The sequence below is a fragment of the Rhagoletis zephyria genome, unplaced genomic scaffold (genome assembly GCF_001687245.7).
Source record: "Rhagoletis zephyria isolate East Lansing unplaced genomic scaffold, Rhagoletis_zephyria_1.1 Rzeph_scaffold_01440, whole genome shotgun sequence".
NCBI lineage: Eukaryota > Metazoa > Arthropoda > Insecta > Diptera > Tephritidae > Rhagoletis > Rhagoletis zephyria.
This window is the reverse complement of record NW_016158524.1, coordinates 62,972-78,120: the sequence shown is the minus strand read 5'-3', so window position 1 is coordinate 78,120 and position 15,149 is coordinate 62,972. Positions and strand designations below refer to the sequence as shown.

The 15,149-nt window shown below is 40.2% G+C and overlaps 2 protein-coding genes across 5 annotated transcripts in view; both read right to left on the bottom strand.

The window, feature by feature from the left end:
* Positions 1-15,149, bottom strand: part of LOC108364024 (host cell factor-like) — a 116,874-nt gene that overhangs the window by 38,817 nt on the left and 62,908 nt on the right. Inside the window, exon 9 of one of the 4 annotated variants that reach the window (XM_017617572.1) lies at positions 5,723-5,744. The exons of the other annotated variants lie outside the window; for them this stretch is intronic. The gene's annotated coding sequence lies outside the window, so the exon portion shown is untranslated. Of the gene's footprint in view, positions 1-5,722; positions 5,745-15,149 lie in introns of those variants that run through there. 4 annotated transcript variants of the gene reach the window in all.
* LOC108364026 (uncharacterized) lies at positions 1,379-3,576 on the bottom strand. Its single transcript, XM_017617576.1, has 2 exons — positions 2,140-3,576; positions 1,379-2,108 (listed from the first exon to the last, which is right to left on the bottom strand). The coding sequence occupies exon 2, from the start codon at positions 2,099-2,101 to the stop codon at positions 1,400-1,402; it is 702 nt and encodes a 233-aa protein (XP_017473065.1). The 5' UTR covers positions 2,102-2,108; positions 2,140-3,576; the 3' UTR covers positions 1,379-1,399.

Here is a 15,149-nt window from a genome sequence, read left to right as displayed (position 1 = left end):
ATTCGAGCACTCTTCTACTTGTGTCGAGAATGACACCACATTTTCGGTTATTGGACCTCTGAGAATCCAGCCAAATATTTTTTTTTTGCGCAAGTATAGTTTTGCAAATCTTTTTTATACCTTGCAGCAGGATTTGCGAAAGTATATCGCTGCCGATTACCATATCAGTTTGAGCTGGTAAGTGACAGCTTGGGTCAGCAAGTTCAAGGATCTTGAATCGCTGCCAGTTTTCACGGCTAATGGTGAACGTAGGCATGTGCCTCGTGAGCTGAGGTAACACGATAGCCTGTGTGTTTATCCGTTGCATGGATTTGGGTGCAACCAATGTGAGTGGACAAAGCTTTGAGGAGCTTTGTACTACATGCCCACCCATGCCGGAAATTTCGAACATGGAATGTTCGAATGGTAGTTTCAATCGTTTTGNATGCACACCCATGCCGGAAATTTCGAACTTGGAATGTTCTAATGGTAGTTTCAATCGTTTTTGAACTTTCGAGGAAATGAAAGTTCTTTGTGAGCCTTGATCAATCAAGGCTCCTAGTTGAAACAATTCCCCCTCGTGTTCAACTGCGACCATGGCAGTTGGAAGGAGAATTTTGCTATCATTGTCGGTATGCAATGATTGTATTTGTGCTTGTTTGGAACAGCACGGTTGCTCGCTGGAATCGGAGCTTGACTGCGCTTGTCGAGCGGGAGGTGTCGACTGGGCAGTAGTGTGTTGTGCGGCGGTTTCATTTACTCGCACACTGGAGTGTCGAGATTGTGGTTTGGGATTCATGTGCAGCAGGGAGTGATGCCGTTGTTGGCAATGTGTACATGACCACTTGCTCGGACACTCATTAGTGCTATGGGTATTACCAAGGCAGTTTTTGCACAGCTTGGTTTGGTTTGCGAATTGTACTCGGTTCGGTACCGAAATTCGCTTAAATTGTGGGCAGACTCTAATGGGATGAGGGGACTTGCAGTAAGAGCAAGTTGTTTCCCTCTTAGGTTCTGCCACAAAGGTTTGAGTCCTGTTAAAGGACCTGTTTTGCGCAGCATTTTGATGAGCGACTGGTTTTTGTTTATTTTGGCTTGGATGAAGCCGGTTAAGTCTTTCGACTACTTCGTATCTTGAAGTAAGAAAATCGTCTATTTGTGACCATGACGGTAAATCTCTTCGAAAAGAGAGAGATTGTTCCCAAAGTGACAGTGTGGTTTCGGGCAATTTGGATGAGCATATGTACACCAATATGGGATCCCAACTGTCTGTCTGGACGTCTTGGGAATTAAGAACTGACAGACAGTTGTTAATTGATGTTTGCAGCCTTTGAAGTTGCTCGCTATTCTCGGATTGAATAGTCGGCAAAGTAATCAACATTTTAATTTGGTTGTCAACCAGGATACGTTTGTTTTCGTATCATGACCGTAAAGCTTCCCAGGCCAGCTCGAAGTTATCGTCGCTGAGCGGATATTGCTTGACGATGAAGCCAGCTTTACCTTGGGTTTTGTATCGGATGTGATACAATTTTTGAGCACGGGAGAGCTTCGGGAGGTTGATGTACACCGCTGTGAACATGTCACGAAAAGCGGGCCATTCTTCGTAACCGCCGTAAAATGTCTCCGTGTCACAAGGTGGGACTTGGAGGAAAACGTTTGCCTCTGCCGAGGTGTGTTCCACGCGAGGTGGTGGACTCGGTGCGGCGATTGCTCTAATCAACGACAGTTGATCGGCAATTTTAGCTTTGGTCACCTCATATAATTCAAGGCAAGTGAAGTACTTGCATTCTACCGAATTCTTAAAGTTTTCGGGTAGGCTGTCATCTGGCTTTGAAAAAACCAAATCATAGGCGGACTGAAGCCGTGCCCAACAATCATCTAGTGATTTGTCTTTTATCATAAGATATGATTCAGTGTGGTCTTGGATCGGTGCATCACTGAATTTTGCACAGTATCTCATGATACTGTCACTTTCCGCTATAAACTTTTGAGCGGATGGGTCAAAAGTTTTGGATTTTCGGCGCGGTGAGGGTTCCCTCTTACCACCGGTGGCTTCTTGCGAAGCATTTTTTGACCTTGTCTCGATTTCAGACATTTTTGGTGGACTGTGTCCAAGTGGCATTTTGAATGTCGTAGAAGCTCACACGTATATAAATTAATAAAAGATTTAATTAAAAATAGCTGAGTACCACCCAGGTATCGTTCGCAAAAAAATAAGAAAATTTGTGTCAAACGGAAAAATTGCACTTTGTGCCACAGAAAATCAAGAAAAAATTATAAGATCTTGTGGCGGTGTTTGTGTTTTTGTTTCTTGCAAATTACGTGAAGTTGTATTTGCTTTAATCTTTGGTTCAGCACTTTTTAACGTGGAAAACGGAGCGTCCCAATTAAATCCGCGGAATATGGATTTGAGAAAAAAGAAAATGTTTTGTAAGAGAAACAAAATCACAAACAGTTTTCACTGTTATATACGTGGTGAAATATACGTATGTATAAATATTTAATGTGATATAAATAATTATGTAAATACTGAAAAAGTATCTAGACCAACGCAATTCGGGAGCTTTCCCTCCTGGGTTGCATGTATCTGATATCTTGAACTCACTTCTTATCGCGTTATGGATAATATTCGTGTGACGATATTCTTTGTTAGCACGCATGTACAAATGTGCAGAATATGTGGAATGTAAAAATATACGTATGTAGGTATGTACAAAAATTTACGTATGAAGCCGAGTATATGGCTAAGCTATGCTTTGCCACAGCAGCGGTGAGTCAAGAAACGAAAACAACAGAGAATTTGTTGATTATAGTGTAGGTATGTATGTGCAAATATTTACATATGAAGCCGAAGATATGGCTAAGCTACGCTTTGTCACCGCAGTGGTGGGTGAACAAGTACGAAAACCCAGAGAGTTTGTTTTATATTACAGTGCGTATGTATGTATGTGTGCGGGAATGCACAAGTGGATATAAGAATACGTAAAGAGCCGCTCACCGCAGAGGTGGGTTCTTGGTACCGAACGTATTTAAGTCGGAGAGCGGGCTTTGATTTACGTTCTCTTAGCTTGGTGAGTGCAGCAAAGAAAGGCGAGGTAGAAAGATATGAAAATAAGCGTGCGTTTGGTATGTGTGGACAATATTGTCCGATGAACAACAGCGACTCTCTTAGCTATTATACGAAGTTGCAGAAAATGCAACTTATAAAAATGCTTATATGTGCGAACGTATGTACATATGGTATAGGTGGAAAAATGCACTTATGTTTTCGGCACTTTGTTAAGCCAAGTTCAACGAACTATGCGACCAACGGCAAAAATTGGTAAGCAGAGGAAAGTATATGATTTTAATGTGCTAATATTTGTTCTTGCACAGTGGGACACAGTAGGCATATAAACTGCAACGAAATTTATTTTGGGGTTTATAATACATTTTGCATATATGTACATATACCTATATATATATAAGGTTGGCGGTAAGTGGAGGTATACCGCTTTCCGGAAAACGGAATTTTTCTACCAAAATTTTAATAGCGGCAAATTGCCGTTGTGGAATTTTGTGCGGCAGGAAAATATTCGCAATTTTAATAGAACCGGTTTTGGCGAGAAAAAATACGCCTTTTATTTAATTATATATATATATATATATATATATGTATGTATATACGTATGTATGCCCGTTGGCAGTTTATTAGTCATAATATAACTTTTAAGAATATGAAAGTTATATTATTACAATTTTTAAGGAAATTAAAAATTTGCCTACTTACTACTTTCCTTGATTTATGTATATGTGTATGTATGTAAGGTTGCTCCTGTGCCTGGTGTTGTTGTTGTAGCTGATGATTGCTACTGGTGCTGTTGATGCCCGCTGGTGCTGCTGCTGATGTCTGTAGCTCGATTCCCTTTATACTAGTCGCAAGTAGTTTGTCCAACGAGTTTTTTTGTTTTGTTATATATATACATTTTTGAAATTTTGCGCAACAAAATTACGTTTTTCAAATTGTTTGCACTTTTGTGAATATGCTCACTTGTGTGTAGCACTTCGAACGCATGTTTGCGCACTTCTTTTTCGAAAATTTTATATGTTTTGTTAATTTAACAATTTTTATTTTTCACGTTTCTTGTGTTTTTTTTTTTTGTTGTGTATATGTATATGTATGTATACACGTGCACTTTTGTTAATATCTTTTTTCCACTCTTAACATTGTTTTTATATGTTTGTTTTTGCGGACGTACGAAAACCGATTTTTTTTTTGTAGTTTTTATTTATTTATTTTTAAGTTCTAAAATTTATTTTTTTTTTTCTTAGGCGCTGGGCCACGGTTGGCTGCGAAGGACCATGAATATTTCCAGTGGTCGCCTTTCGCACTCACCTTGTTCACATTAAACACTTTGTTTCCGCTTAAAGGAAAGGTTTTTGTTTCAGATAAGAAATTCAAATATTTTTCTGTTTATTTGTGCACCACAATTAAAGTTAATTTACAAAGCGTTTTTATTAAAACTTTAGAGTTAACTCTCGTATGAATCATCAAATGCTAGGGCGCGTGCGCGATGTCCGACGTTTTTGGCTGAACTGACTGGTCTCTCATTTGGCCCGATGATGGGAAGCGGCCGTGCGCGCTCGTTAATCATTTTTCGGACTTCACACCGCTGCGGCCACAGGATGCGCGCACGGCCGCATCTGACCTTCGGCTGTCTTATAGTCACATTTTATAGGCAAATTTTCAAATAAGGCAGTGTGAAAATCTTTGTTCTTACTCTAATATTACTTCACCTGGTATAATTCCACCATGGGTGGGGTGCACGCAATAACACTATACCCAATAATTCCCATAACTTGGACATTAAAAAGCAGTTTCAGAAAAGAACTGGTGTCATTTTATTATTATTGTTTTTTCTAAACGGTTATAATGCCACCAGTGCATAATTGAGAAAGAAGGAAGCGGGGCGGGTAGCGGGGGACGCGAGCGCGACGTGTAACTTGTCGCGGCCGCGACGCTGGGCACTTTCAAAATTGTATACTTACAAATCCGTTCATTTAACTTTTCATGTACTACTTTTGTCAAATGTAAATGGGGACTACCTATGTGCACTATTTTGCTTTATTACTCAATTGTTAAGTTTAAAAGTTGGTATTGTTGCTCAACGAGAAATGAAATAAAGCAAATTTGTGTAATTTCACATTCAATTGGGAAATAACACAAAGTTGCGTTATTGCCGTTTGTTATTTCACCACCGCCCCCATTTAATATTAATGTAACACTGAATTTACTTTGAATTAGGTCTTAAAGACGCAATAATAAAAAAACAAAAATTTCTTTGTGCCATACGTTATTTATGTAACAGCTGATTAGCCGCCCTATTTCTACGCCAATCACAAAACTCATCGCAATCCGTTTGATTTAACTACTGCGCCTAAAAGTGTGTTAACATATCAATATTATCTCAATCAAAGCTGGTTTTTTAATCACCCCGTTTACACAGGCAAATCTCAGATTATTAGCCGTCAAATTTGTTGTGCTTGTTATTCTCACATCTCAAGGCAAAGTTATGTTTCTTCTCTGTGCCGCCGTGATCAAGTTTTTCTGCTATAATAAGCAATATAAATATATTTTAACTTAACATTTTATTAAAAATACCTTTACAAACCTCTTTTCCTTGCTAGCGTCCATTTTTGTTTACTTTTACATTTGGCATTTCTCCTCTTTTTCGCAAAAACAATCGATGAAAGTAGGATGGACACCGAAAAGCTATCGGTTAAATCTGAGATTATTTTATAATTAGAGATTAACAAGGGACGAATTTTATATGGCTAATCTCTTGTTCTAATTACAGATTAGGGTGTTAAGCTCGAAAATGAGGATAATCTACTTATATGTGAACCTAGTATGCCTCAAAAAAGTACACCATTATTTAATTTGGTGTCAAAGTTTTAGACGCAATAGTTTAATCAATTGATATGCGCCGAGTTTTGTTATTTAGCGTTTTGGAGGTGGAAGACAAAACTGTGCCTTTTTGCCAATTTTACTGTTTTACTCCGTAACAGAAAAGGACTCGTGTCAGGAATGCTTAAGGTGATGATGCTCTAGACAAAAATTAAGAGCAATTTTTGGTTGAAGAGATTCCTCATTCGTAATTTTGATATAAAAGCTGCTCTTAGATTAGGAGACCAGCCTAAGTTGATGATAAAATATACACAGATTGTTAAGTCAAACACGGATACGAGATTGCAGAAAAGCTTAAAATCCGTGAAAAATTTTTTCGCTTTCATCTACAGAAACAGAAAATGAAAGAAAATCATTACAAAACAATTCATTTTTGGAAAGGGATAAACTGATTATAACGGTTTGGATCCCGACACAATGATACTCAAAGAACTTCAAAAACAGAACTTCACCATAGAAGTAAGCTTTGACATCCACAGATAATTAGGAAAAACTTCTACTTTGCTGTTGCAAAAAGGTCCCTACAAGAATTGTGTGATGGAAACTAACACATTCTCATTTATCTTACTAACACATTTGCAAATTTTGCGTTGGTTAAAAAGAGACCAATATATAAGGCCATAAGTTGGAGGAAGACGGAAGATCATATGTACACAAATGTTTACATCAGATTTTTCACACTGCCCTTTAGAATGTGATAGAAACTTGTAGGTAGCCAGTGACAGAAATCTCTATCAGCCTTGCCAGTCAAATGATTTGTCAAATGATGGTCACTGTCTTGCAGGGGTAACTATATGGTTAAAAAAGCTCCACATATTGAGGTATTAAGGGGATTAAAATGTTTTGTTTGTCTAAAGTGTAAGGATCACACAGAAATTTTTCACAACATAATTACAATCGAAGCATTGCAAGTGCCCTATCGGGGCCAACCGCAGTTAGGAAACAACTTTTTACAGAGTGTTTCGGCGCACATTATATATGGTACCTTCTATTTCGCTAAATGTTCTCCATTTTGTGACGTACATAGTATGTTTGAACGGCAAAAGGTTTTTATGGGAACGAACATTCTAATAGAGGCTAGCAACTTTATGAAATAAATGTCTGTAAACTTTGAGCCACTGGACAGAAAAAAAATCAGACAGTTGCTTTCACATAATTTTTTTTTAATTTGTTTGAATGCTTGTAAGAAATGTTCGTTTACATACCTTTGTCTGTACCTAACAGAGATCAGTTGCGGTGTATCGCAATTTCGAATACACCGCAACGACATTCATTTACTGTACCACTCAAACTCAATAATACTTAGTAACGAAATCTACCGCCACCGCAAGCTCAAATAATGTCGTGTTTGAGTGTTTTGTGCTCGATCAAAGCGTCGTTACTGCATATTGTGGCACCGCATTTTCATGTCGGCTTCGGCTATGCGGTGGTATGAGCGGTCGTTTAAACAACGCAAACATCGCATCACTTACGGATATGCTTGTTTGAATGCGGTGCACCGCATTATACGAAATAAAAATGAATTGAATTAAAAGAAAATACATATTACATATTTTGTGTATTTAAATTTGACTAATTGTTCATGTTTATTAATTTTTTTGTAACATGCCTACATACAAACTCTGTACGCAACTGTAGCGATAAAATGCGCTGCACAGATACCTACATATGCTCTTATAATGCGGTGCACCGCATTCAGCCAAGCATATCCGGAAATAATGCGATGTTTGCGATGTTTAAACGACCGCTCATACCACCGCATAGCCGAAGCCGACATGAAAATGCGGTGCCACAATATGCAGTAACGACGCTTTGATCGAGCACAAAACACTCAAACACGACATTATTTGAGCTTGCGGTGGCGGNAACATACTTACACCGCATCGTTTGCGAGTACACTTTAAGTCTCGAAAAAGGCACCGCATGATGATCACTGGTACCTAAGTTTGCAGAGGTGCTCGCTGTTACTCGTTATGCCGTTTTCTTTTGTCGAAAAAAATGTCACCTTCTTATATGGCAACATTATCAGAGTGCAGGATTTTAAACAAAGAGCACGCAATGTGCATGTGAAGATGCTGAGAAAAGAACATGAAAACTTGACAGCCCTGGCGTAGGACAAAATAAATGCAACATTATTTTGAGAAAAGAAAACGCTATTAGATTTCAGACGGTCTCAAGATGTTAAAATATTAACACAAATTTTTGTTTTGTATTACTAAACTATGAAAAAGCATCCGCGAAGTGCAGAATGAAAACGTATTTGAACAAAAAAGCTGCTAAACACATATCTTGGTAAGGTAAACGAGCCCCTTTTTCGATAGTTCCGAACTAGTTCTAAATTCGACAGATAAGATCTAGTTCGTTCTCCATTCAATTTTCTATCGTTCCGAACCAATTCTAAATTCGTCACCTTAGATATAGATTTTTAGTGAAAAAAGCAAAGCAAAAAAGCGTTTTTGTCAATGTATTGTGTACTTGAGTGCCGTTTTTGTATATGTGTTGTGCACATGTTTATTTATAAACGAATGTGTTCCTTTTCTTTTATACGTGTTTATTGATATATCTGTACTGTAGTGTTTTCGGACGGTACTAGCTCTTACTGCCAATATAGGAGTATTACATATATGGAAAAAAGTGAAATAAAATAGTTTTTTAAAAGAACCATTTCGGCGATTTTGGACTGGCGGGGATCTAGTTACTATCGGACTGGTTCGTCTTTGGCGATAAAGATCTAGTACAGAAATAGAAATTTGATTCACTAGTTCGCGGTTTCCCTGCAGGGTATGATTTGTGGGTATGCACATGGAATATCCGGACCCTTAATGGGGAAGGTGACGCTGCCCGGCTGGTTGATGTCCTCGGGAAGACAAAGGTTGACATTACCGCCACGGGGCAAGGCAAGGAAGCGTGGAGCGTTGGTGTTGAATTTGCTTGCTTTCTCGTCTCTGGCTACTTGGGGCGTGCGCTAGTGCTTAACGACAACTCGTTAGCGAACAGCCTCGGCAGATGCTCGGTGAGTAGAGGAAGCTCAGTGCGAGTGAAAAAATTCCGAACCCTGGTAAGCAAAATTGCAAAATATCCACGTAGTCGTCTAGGAGGATGGCGCTACGTGTCACACACTGGACGACACTTTGCACATCCTGCATAAGCGAATTGAGAACATGGTTATCTCTGGTGGGACGTGAATTGGCCACCTATATCGTGCGATTTGACCCAGATGGACTTATTCTTGTGAGGTCTCCAAAAGTCGCTGGTTTATGCCAATAAATCGTAATCGAAACTATCTTGCCGCGATAATATAGCGCTCGGCGGCCATCCAGCACCCATGGGCGCATAGGAAATGAAATTACAGTTAGAGGCGCGATGCATCCTGGCTTAACTATGGCCCTTCTCATGCCTAAATTTCGAGGTGGGACACACACATGACAGCCGGAACTTCTACCACTGCTTTGATTTTTCCTTTAAAAATTATTTTCAATAGGTCTCTAGCCTCTATTCTTAAAAATGGTAACAAAAGTGATGTCTGGAATTACAGACCCATATCGAAACTTTCAACAATTTCTAAACTTTTTGCAGCTATCGTCAAGGAGAAAATGTATTTCGCAGCAAAAAGTTTAGTCTCACATCAACATGGTTTCGTCCCCGACCAATCTACGGTTACTAATCTCGGCGTCAAGTTGACTGAATTTACACTGATCTTGCTAAAGCATTTGATAGAGTTTCACATAGGTTGTTGGTCAGTAAACTAGCCTCTTTAGGTTTCCACTCAGTATTTTTGCAATGGCTCAAATCTTATTTGTCGAATAGGCGCTGCGTGGTCTCTGTTAATGGTTGTTCTTCGGATTCTTTCATTGCCTCGTCGGGGGTTCCTCAAGGAAGCATTTTAGGTCCTTTACTCTTTGTATTATTTATAAATGACTAGATCGCCCTCACCCGCTTCGCTGAGTATATGAAATTTCAATATTTATTTCAAGAAAAGTCAATTAAAAACAGGAGGTTTAAAATTTGTTGAACTTGTTATACTTTTTCAATTAAGTTATCCCCTGAACTCAATTTCAGATTTTAAATAGATGAAAGCCTCTTACATGTAATTATTAAATGAAGCGCTTTAAAAACTATTTCGATTGATAACCATATTGTAATTGTAGTATACGACGAGGCACCCTGTAATGACAATATCTGAAGCAACCCTAAAAGAAAAACAGGATATGACGTTGACAGGTGCGCACGTGCATCAGACGAGACTAGGCGACAAAAGAATAAAGAGCGCAATTTTCACACTGCATATTTCTCGTGTTTTATTATATTTACTCTTCAGTCGAAAACGTAACATTTTGGCGACGAGAGCAAAAGATGGCGTTGAATAAAAGTATGATGGCAAACGTAAACCTGATGGGCGCACAATCTTTCGGCAAGCTGGAACCGTTCAAACCAACCATGGCGTGGAATAACTATAAAGAACGAATGGAGTTTTATTTCGAAGCCAATGGAATAGCTAACGATACGTCGATGAGGGGCGATTTTCTTATCATGCGTCGGGGAATTAACTTACGAAATAATCCGTTCCCTATTGACGCCGTTGACTCCAAAAGACGTATCGTTTCATGAAATCTTTGAAAAACTCGACAAACACTTTCATCCAAAACCAAATGAGATTGTGCAGCGGTTTGCGTTCCATAAGCGGCACCAGAATAGTGGGGATACAATAGCTGATTTCGTAAAAGACTTGCGTAAACTGTCGGAACATTGTGGCTTCATGGAACTGGATAATATGTTGCGGGATCAAATTGTATGCGGAGTGGCAGAAGAAGCGCTGCAAAAACGTCTTTTTAGCGAAACAAGATTAGACTTTAAACGTGCGTACGAGATAGCAATCGCCCATGAAGCGGCTTACCGCAATGTAAGGGACGTGCGCGGCAATGGTAATGACGTTTNTGTGGGCGGCAATGGTAATGACGTTTTGGCGGTGTTAATGAAGAATAAACCCAGGAAAGTAGAAAAGTTGCAGTGTTTCCGTTGTGAGGGCAGCCATTTTGCAAACAAGTGTCATTTTAAAGATAAGAAATGCGAATTTTGTCAGATAAAAGGACACTCTATGAAAGCGTGTTTCAAAAAGAGAGCACATGACCGCAAGAAACTTGCAGTCCACGCATTAGATGGAGAGGCGGAGGACACAGGGCCAGCGGCAGAAGAAAATAATTACTTTTATGAACTCAATACAGTTCAAGCCACGTCCACAAAAAAGATTCTAACGGGGATGTACCTCAACGGTGTGTTAGAATCATTTGAAGTAGACTCCGGTGCGGCGTTTACGGTTATCTCGGAGACAACGTGGAACCGCATAAACCTGGGTAATCGCGACCTCAGGCCATCCAATATCATGCTGCAAACGTGGTCGAAAGAAAAACTCAATGTTTTGGGATCAGCTCGGGTGAATGTCGAATACAATAAGCAAAAGTACGTATTATCCGTTTTGGTCATTGCAGGTGGCGGCAGGTGTTTGCTGGGTAGAGATTGGTTTGACGCGTTAGGGATTACGGTGCACGGAGTATTGACAGTAGATGTTCCAACGGACCTCACCATGTTAGAGAAGAAATAGAACTCGGTGTTCAGCGAACATTTGGGCGCGCATAATGGCCCTGCCATATCGTTAGAAATCGTACCAGGAGCTCAGCCGATTTTTCGTAAATACAGGCCGTGTCCTATCGCTTGGAAACCAGCCGTAGAAAGAGAAATTGAAAAGTTAGTGGCGCAGAAAGTGTTGGAGCCAACGCTTTTTTCACACTGGGCAACGCCAATTGTACCAGTCATTAAAAAAGATGGTACTATGAGGATTTGTGGGGACTATCGCAGTACTGTAAACGCCGTGATTAAGCCAAATACATATCCATTACCACTTTTTTCTGAGGTAAAGGCGGAAATCACGGGCGCGAAATTGTTTACGAAATTGGACCTGCAGCAGGCCTACCAGCAGCTAGTCGTAGATGACTTTGCGGCAGAATTGTTGACACTTAACACCCACTTGGGATTGTTTAAAGTTCGGCGGTTACCATTTGGTATATCAGCAGCACCCGGAATTTTCCAAAAATACATGGATAATCTCCTAGCCGGAGTGAAAGGTGTCAAGGCATACCTCGACGATATTATTATTTCCGGAAAAGATGAGAATGATCATTTTCGTAATTTAGAGGTAGTACTCAAGAAGCTAGAAGGAGCCAATTTAACTGTGAATAAGGCAAAATGCTCATTTGCTCGACAAAAAATTGATTTCCTGGGATATAATATTAGCCATAAAGGAATTTCGCCAAATGAAGAAAAGGTAAGAGCAATAAAACAAGCACCGCACAAATGCTTTCACCCCGAATGCTACGTTGGTGTCTGTTGTTGGCTGCATATGACTATCAGTTGGAGTACAGACCAGGGCAGAAGCATGCTAACGCTGACTGCCTTAGCCAGTTACCGTTGAGTGCAAACATAGACGCGGACATGTCAGGTCCTGCTGATGTGCTCATGTTGGAATTGCGGAATAATACACCAATAAAAGCGGAACAAATCGCTGAAGCGACTTCAAGGCATCCAATAATGTCACGAGTTTTGCGATGGCTACTGCACAGTTGGCCACAAGAAGGAGACATATCTGAAGACGTACGTCCTTTTATTCGTAGACGGTCCGAGCTATCAACCCATAAGGGATGTTTGTTGTGGGGCAGTAGAGTGATCATACCTTCTAAATATCGAAATCAGATATTAGAACTGTTGCATGGACATCATCCAGGTATATGTGCGATGAAAGCCTACGCTCGAAGTTACGTGTGGTGGCCCGAGCTAGACAAACAAATAGAAACGAAAGTTGCACAATGTGAACAATGTCAGATTATCGGTGGAAACCCTCCGGCAGCTCCGAGGCAACACATCCCTAGTACAGATCAACCCTGGGAAACGCTGCATATCGACTTTGCTGGACCCTTTCAGGGAAACACATTTCTGGTAGTAGTAGATGCAATGTCCAAATGGCTCGAAGTCAAAATCGTACGTAACATGTCGTCCATGGAAGTAAAACACAAGCTGCGGGAAATTATAGCAACGCACGGCTTACCGAAACGAATCATTTCGGACAACGGCACGGCATTTAGCTCTGCCGAATTGCGAGATTTTTACTCGGAAAACGGTATTAAATTCCATACTTCGGCTCCATATCACCCATCCAGTAATGGCCAGGCAGAACGAATGGTTCAATATTTAAAAAAATCTTTGAATTTAATAACCCACGGTGATATTTCAACGCGTCTGCAAAGAGTCTTACTAAAACAGCACAGTACCCCTCATACCACAACTGGCAAAACTCCGGCTGAATTATTAATGGGACGTCGAATTCGAACGTTGCTGGATCTGCTGCACCCTGATGATCACAAGTTGGATCAGCGCCCGTATGTGGCCGATGGTCGGGTAAGACTGTTCGATGTTGGAGATCCCGTTTATTTTCGTAATTACGCTGCGGGCTAGTTGTGGCTAGCAGGAAAAGGTATAGAAGTCACGGGACCAGTCTCGTATGTAGTACAATCTACTGATAAGCGAATCGGGCGACGACATGTCGACCAAATTAAACGCCGCGTGGTAGCCTCTACTGAGCCGTTGTTGCCACATGAAGAAAAGAGGCACGACTCTCGAGACGCAGACATCCCTGTAAACTGCTCACAGCCGCCATCGACACCGTTACCATCTCTACCAGCCCAAGCTTCGATTGAGGCAAGCAATTCCTGCTAGCTCTACCAGAGACCAAAGAAGCCCACTCATCGATCCCCAATCTTGAATCAAAGACGTCACCACAGCAGAGCAGCAAGGCAAATACAGTTACGCGATCGGGCCGCCATGTGAGACCACCACGACGTTTTGAACCATGGTAAATGGGAAGGAGTGTAGTATACGACGAGGCACCCTGTAATGACAATATCTGAAGCAACCCTAAAAGAAAACAGGATATGACGTTGACAGGTGCGCACGTGCATCAGACGAGACTAGGAGACAAAAGAATAAAGAGCGCAAGTTTCACACTGCATATTTCTCGTGTTTTATTATATTTACTCTTCAGTCGAAAACGTAATAAAGTCAAAGCGTAAGATCCTTNTTATTTAGATTTATACCAATCTTCTATACTAATACATATATATTTTGAAAGCTGTTTTTTATGTGTTCGCAAATCTCGAGAACGGCTGAACCGATTTTTTCCAAATTTCATTTCGATGTTTCAGACGTCCCAAGGATGGTTATAGCGAAAAAAAAACGATATATAAAGGGGGCGTAGCACATCCCATACAAACCGATTTTTTTCATACTGCATATATCTGGAAGTGTTCATGGTAGAATACTGGTACTTGGTACTGTGATATATGAAATCAATCTAATATTCCTGGAAAAATATGGGCTACATACGCCTACTCATGGAGAAAAATTGGGGTTATTGGAAAAGGGAGCTTGGTACCTCCCATACATACTGAATTTTTCATACTACATATCTCTGAAAATGTTCATGGTAGAGTCAGTACTCAGAACTTGGTATAGAGATATGTGAAATCAATCGCATATCCTTGGAGAAAAATTGGAGCTATTGGAAGATGGGACGTGCCACCTCCCATGCAAGCCGAATTTTTCATACTGCATATCTCTGGAAGTGTTCATGGTAGAATACCGGAACTTGGCACGGCGCAAATGAAATCAATCTTATACTCATGGAGAAAAATTGGCTATTTGAAAAGAGGACGTGGCTCCGTACAAACGTATACATATATATAATTCTTCTGTGTGTTTGTGAGTGAAATTCTCCTAAATTCCCGAACCGGTTTTATCGAAGTTTTTTGTGTGCTTTTGAGTGGCTCTCTGGATGGTGTAGTTTCACAATTTCAACCGACAGTTGGCGCTGGAGTTGAGTTATTACTAAAAATCTTATTTATGATCCACTTTGGCTAATATTCTTAACTTTTACTTTTAATTTAATAAATGGTGTGATCGATTGCCCTACCGTCCTAGAGCAGGTCAACTTCAATGTTCCTCAAAGGATTCTTTGCAATCCTATGCCTTTTTATTGCGGAAATTGTAAAACAGAGTATGCTAGAAACGCTCCTATTTCAAGAGTGAATTCAACACAATCTCGAATTCTATCGAACTTGATTTTTCTCTTCCATAAAGTTTATTTATTTTCTCTTTGATCTCGAAACTGTAGAGTGCT